Here is a 6,355-nt window from a genome sequence, read left to right on the forward strand (position 1 = left end):
TTCTAGCTTTTTCCTTCCTTTCTTTTGGGGTAATACTTTCATATGTTAACTTCAGATTTTTTCATGAGCTAAGATGCTGTGAAACTTAGCCATAATCCAAATTCTCTGAATATCAAGTGTCATCCCTAACATCCAGGCTTAATAACTTAATGTTTATGTAACTTACGTACTAGCAATGTGGAAGAAATTTTTCATCTAGTAATGTTTGGTGTGTATTACCTTAACATTAGTGCTGATTTTTAGAAAGCACTTCTATTTTGGTGCCTTTTGGAACACATGGGTAGAGCGTTGTCAAGTGGCTTGGTTAGTTTCCATTACCCTTATACAAGTGTTGTCATTCTGTACAATTTGGTGCCTCTTCCCTGGCAGCATGATAGTTTCAGGAGTTGAAGGGAAAGCATCCCATGTTAAAAGCTAAAGTGGACAGAAGTTATCTTTATTTCCCTCTTCCATACTACTTTACACCTACAGTCACTTACTTGTTTTTTTTTGCAGCATTCATTGAAAACTCCACATTATTTCAAACATTATGTTCTTTTTTGACACTTATTCATGTTGTCAATGCCTTTATGATAAGCTTATTTTTAAATATTTCAAGATTTATTACATTCAAGACTCTTATAAAGCATTTTGTTCATGGTATAATAGTATTTTGATCTGAGTAGTAATAGATTTATTTGTTTAAATACAGATAAAAATTAGTCAGTGTGTGTTCTCCGAAAAAAATTCTTCATAATGGGGAAAATCAGAGATTAGACAGGAAAAGAAGATATGGTGGCTAAGATTTGACTGCACTTACGCTTTCATCTCTCTTGCCTTTTTATTCTCTGAGAAGGTCCCTGAAATTGTAGTTAGTTATGCTACTTTATTATTATGTTCAGTGACTTAACTTCAATGTGCATCTAATGTTGCTGAACAGTAACTAGGGTCCATACATTTGCTCGTTAACTTCTGAAAGTAGTCTGTTGTGGTATGTCACCAAACAAAGGTTTCAAATGTAGAAGCATGGAAGATTCTTTAACTGTTTGATGTGAGTTAGTTAAAAGTTCCTTGAAATTTTGTTTTGGATGATCTTAACTCACTTTTTTCTAATGAAATTTTTGCTTTCAACTAGTAGTAACTGCTCCTGGGCATTCAGATTTTTTATATCTATGTATGTATTCAAGATGCACTATTCTCTTTTGAGAAAATATTGTCTTAGCTAATTTCTGGGATTTGTGAAAGGAAATGTAATATGTTAATAGCTATTATTGGCACTCTGTGTTACAATATTAAGGATCTAAATAGATTCCCACTTAGCCACAATGCTTTTCTTAAGCATAATTCATCTCTATGTAAATATCCCATATGAAAGAAAATTTAGAGCCCTCCATTTAAAAAAGCTTTCTTGCTCTGCATAAAACTTGAAAATATTTAATTTCAAAGTTATATTGATATTAAAACATAGATTCAGTCTTGTCTTAAAAGTGTATTACAATTTATTTCTTGCCATTTTTGTGTAAAATTTACAGAAAGAGTGTTACACCGTGCGCTCCAAAGGTAATGTCTCATTACTCTAAGGCTCTCTCTCTTTCTTTGCCTTTATCTCTTTAATTCTGTTGTTATGTGCCTTGAAACATTTTAAGAAAAAAAAAAAAAACTTTCTGCTTTATCTATATAGCAGCAGTACATGTAAAACAAGTGCGTTTTATTTTTCATGTTTAATCCTGGGAACTGTATTTTAACTTCAGTGGCTCGTTTCCACCAAGTTCCTATACATTTTCTGTTGGGGGAGTGGGGTTATAGTTTATAGTATGGTTTTAGTTCTCATTTCAGTGTGGAATTAGTCATTTCTGTATAAGGGCAAAAGCTTATCTGATAACGGTATAAAACTATAGATTGGTTTTGGAGTAGCAGTGACACTGTCAATTTCTAGGATTTATAAGGCTTAAATACCTTGTACACATGTTTTTTAAAGTAGATTCAGGGATCGGGGAAACTGAAAAATCACTGTCTCTAAGTAAAAGAGAAAATAGAAATGCATAAATATTGAAAGGCTTTATAATTTGAAATGTTCTTTGTGGTTTTTTCTTTTTTAGGTATGTTTTCATAAGCATATATAAATTTTAAACATTTTTCATAGCCTCTGACCTTAACTTACTGAGCATGTGTCACCACTGCACAACTCTTTAAACAGCTGCTTTTAAGATCAATGCAATTTTTTTTTCCATTGAGAGTTCTGAAAGATTAAGAGTTAGTGAGATGAACTCTCTGCTTCTTTTAGTAGAATTGAATAGTCTGGACTGTGCATATTAGTTCTCTCTGCCCTTTTGTAACCCTCTTTGGCTAATGTCCTCTGTTCATCCATGTATTAGCCAAGTGCCAGTAACCCTGCTTTACATTGGGATTTCTACTCCTGGAATGTAGGTTGAGAACCCCAGAGGGCTTCTTTTTGTTAAATATTTTTAGTATTCTTAATATGTAATTTAATCCAATTAAAGTACAAACTTATATTTCTGTATCTTGAGTTGCAGATGCAAGTAATGGACTTAAATCATTCACATCAGATTTAGGCACCATGGGCAGGCTGAGTTGTCCTTGAAAGAGTCATTCCTGTCTTCATTTGTTTTCTGCACTACTACAATAAAGGACCAAGTTTGCCTATTCTTGGCAGTTTTCATTTGAACGAAAAACTAAATTTGAATGTCATAAAGATAGCTATTCCATCCTCAAATTGAATCTCAAGTAGTATGTTGCTGCATCACTACGTTACTCTGGAATGTTTTATTTCACCATTTTCTCCAAAGGTTTGCCATAAGGTGGTTTTTACAGCCTTTCTGTTAGCCAGGATGGCAAATTGAATTGGGCTCTTTATGTTTTAAGTAAAATTTGCAGGCTTTCCCCAATACTACAGGATCTGTGAGTTACGGGAGAAAGGATCAAGGAAGGAGAAGGAGTGTATCTAATCTGGAAACCATACATTGTTTTTACTTCTACATATTTGGTGCTGACCCCTTACATTGTAGAAAAATTTACTTTTTTAAAAGCACTCTTGGCTGGGCGTGGTGGCTCACGCCTATAATCCCAGCACTTTGAGAGGCTGAGGCAGGCAGATCACCTGAGGTCAGGAGTTTGAGACCAGCCTGGCCAACATGGTGAAATCCCGTCCTACTAAAAATACAGAAATTAGCCGGGCCTGGTGGCGCATGCCTGTAATCCCATCTACTCAGTAGGCTGAGGCAGGAGAATCACTTGAATCTGGGAGGCAGAGGTTGGAGTGAGCTGAGATCGCACCATCGCACTCCAGCCTGGGCAACAGAGTGAGACTCCATCTCAAAATAAACAAATAAAAATAAAAGCACCCTTTACATCTTTCATATAATAGAATCACTAGCTTCTGTACAAATTTCTTGTCTTTAGTGTACTTTGGTAAAGTTTTATAATTAAAGCACATTTCTATCTTGAAGTTACCATCCAAGGTGGTTTCTGGATGCTAGTTTAATGGTTTAAACACTAGTGGCTCATTAATTCACTAGATAGTTTTTGTTTTGTTTTCTTTTTGCTGGCTGTTTTTATTTTTATAATTACATTGGCGTGAATTTCCACTTTTCAATCTTCTAAGGAATATTTGAGATTTGTGCTTTTAAAACTTGATATTTTCTTTGAAATTCTGGAACTTCTTAAGTTGACATTTTAATTTTTTTAAATTAAATTCTGTAGTGCTCTTACAGAACTGAATATTCTTAATGTAAGTATAAGCGTTACAAATCCTTGTACAATAAATATTTTTAGCATTGTTACGAAGGTTAAAAACTGGGTTTTGTTCACTTACATGTCTTAAAATTGCCTTAAAATGAATACAAAAATTTATGTGGAAGCTTCTAGTACAGTTGACTGCTTTAACATGGCCTGACATCTAGTGATATTTTTCTCTTTCAAATTTTCTATCTCTTATATATCTGTTTCTCATTCTTATAAATCAAGATGCTTGTGGTATATAATTCTGAGTCTAATTATCTGCTTTTGAATTTTTTCTACTGCAATTCATATAATGTGAAGATCTGTGAAAATGCTATGGGAAAACTAGCTTGGGTTCAAAATATCTTAACCAAATGTACCCTGTAGGCTTCCCAAGAGTGACTGTCTGACAGTTGGTGACTGTAGAAGAAGCCAGTTGGGTGTTTTCTGGGCCATGGAAATTTAAAATGTCTGTAATGTTATCCATCATTACTTTGCTGTCAGAAGGGATGGCAGATTGAAGCTTTTCTCCCTATCGCATTTTCAGAGTTGCTGTGTCAGAGCTTCACCTTGGGTGAAGAAAGATGGGCAGGAATTCTGGAAACAGAACTCCTAAGACCTACCTCTGTCTTGCCTGCCTAAAAATGTGCACTGACTCAGTATGAGAAATAACAAATAAGAAAACATTTAAGTGTGTGAGGCAAATGTTAATCACACTTTCTTTCCATAGGGCAAATAAGAGGTGCTTTTCTTATTTAATTACGCTGATAAATTTTGAGAGCTTTTTTTTAAAGTGTTTTGTTTTGTTGTTTTGGATTTGAGAGTAACTTTAATTTTTATGTGTATTCATGCTGTGTATTTATGGCTATAAGTCAAATCAAACTGATTTCATATATATACATATATATAATCTAATAGAGATGATTGTAATTCATTATAATTTTGAGTTTTTTTAATTAGTAAAATGGCTACTATTGCTGTTTTGGGGTTTTTAAGGTTAGATGTATATCATGTTTAACTTTTTCCCCTATCTTTTTATCTTTACTTCTTTGTTCTCTACATGCTGTGTTTAAACCTTTCTGCTCTCTTCACCTGAACACATCGTGTTTGACATCATCTTTATGTTGGTGTTTATTACATAGTACCACAAAGCCTGCTCCACACCTGGATGGGTAAGAGTTACATTCTTACTACATTGGGGAAGTGTTTGGGTGGCCAGCCATAAAAAGAGAGTGGACCATGGTTGAGCCCTCAAGGAGCCCTCTTAATGGCTGGCTTAATCTCATAGCCAAACTATTCTTTAGAATCACAGAATATAGTCGTTTTGAAACCCCATGGCTCTCATGTCACTGAAGGAGTTAATCTGTGCTCAGGGATGGCCTTCTCAGCAATATAATTCTTTTTTTTTTTTTTTCTCTGTTTTCCAAAATGGGTCAGGTAGTAAGCAGTACAATTTGAGATGTCCCTGTAAGGAAAGTTTCCAAGTACCAAGTGCAAGTGAAGTCTGAATGTTACAGAATCTTTACCCTAAAATGGTTAAGAACCATTGTATTAAAGGCAGAAAACCGAAGCCCAGTTTGCATAATGGTTTCCTTTTATGAAGCAGATTTCAATTTCTCATTCCATTCTAGTTGCTTCCTACAACAGACAGTTTGGTTTTATTTTCAGGTCTGTGGACATGTCATTGATTACAGTTAATTGTCTTGATTACTGTTTATAGCTTAATTATCATCAAACCAATTGTTTCTTGAATTTGCATTATGACAGGGTGCATGTCGTCTTTGGACTGGTTATTTCTGGTTTTGAAGTAATCGAACAAATTGAAAATCTGAAAACCGATGCTGCAAGCAGACCATATGCAGATGTGCGAGTTATTGACTGTGGAGTACTTGCCACAAAATCAATAAAAGATGGTAAGAACTGTTTTGACAGTAGATGAAGCTGAGCCACAGGTACAGCATTGTTGAAGACTGTAACTAGATTTGAGTAGTGGAATTAGTGGCATAGCAATAGCCCTTGGTGCCTCTGAATCATACCTTACACATTTAATCTTTTAGTATATCTTGTCAAATCTTACTTTTTCTTACTTCCCTTGCCACCAGCCTGATCCAAACCACCAGTATTTTGTGTCTGGATTATTGCCGTAGCGTTGTAACTGTTTACCTTGCCTCTGTCCTATAATTTCTTGTCAGCAGCAGTAGCCTCCTAACTGGTCTCATTGCTTATATCCTAGGCCCGCTATGGTGTGTTCTTAACAGCAAACAGAGTGATCCCTTTGAACCATAGTTTGCATTCATGTCACACCTGCACAGAACCCTCCGAGGACTCCCTTCTTCAATCATCCAAAGCAGAAGTCTTTACGGTGGTCTCTAAGGCCCTGGCTGGTCCAGCTGTCTGCTGTCTCTTTAAACTCTTCCCTTATTCATTGACCTTTTTTCAGACATGCCAACCATTCAGGTTCTTTGTGCTGCCTATTCTCTTTGTCGGGAACAGCCTTCGTTAAGATATCTGCATGACACTGTCCCTTGTTCCTTTAAGTCTCTGTTCAAATGTTGTGTTAAACTACCCTAATCTTCCTATTCCCTTTACACTGCTTTGTTTTTCTGTCTTAGCACTTACCATTTGTCATATTATGCAA

General features: G+C 35.4%; 1 protein-coding gene across 5 annotated transcripts in view; it reads left to right on the forward strand.

Annotated features, from left to right (window-relative positions):
• The window catches only part of LOC105480275 (natural killer cell triggering receptor), a 49,051-nt gene that overhangs the window by 26,066 nt on the left and 16,630 nt on the right, over positions 1-6,355 (forward strand). For all 5 annotated transcript variants that reach the window (XM_071091504.1, XM_011738879.3, XM_071091503.1 and 2 more), the window contains 2 exons: positions 4,860-4,889; positions 5,485-5,630. In XM_071091504.1, the coding sequence (XP_070947605.1) occupies positions 4,860-4,889; positions 5,485-5,630 (176 nt within the window). The remainder of the gene's footprint in view (positions 1-4,859; positions 4,890-5,484; positions 5,631-6,355) is intronic.

This window comes from Macaca nemestrina, chromosome 2 (assembly GCF_043159975.1).
Source record: "Macaca nemestrina isolate mMacNem1 chromosome 2, mMacNem.hap1, whole genome shotgun sequence".
In the NCBI taxonomy this organism is placed as follows: domain Eukaryota; kingdom Metazoa; phylum Chordata; class Mammalia; order Primates; family Cercopithecidae; genus Macaca; species Macaca nemestrina.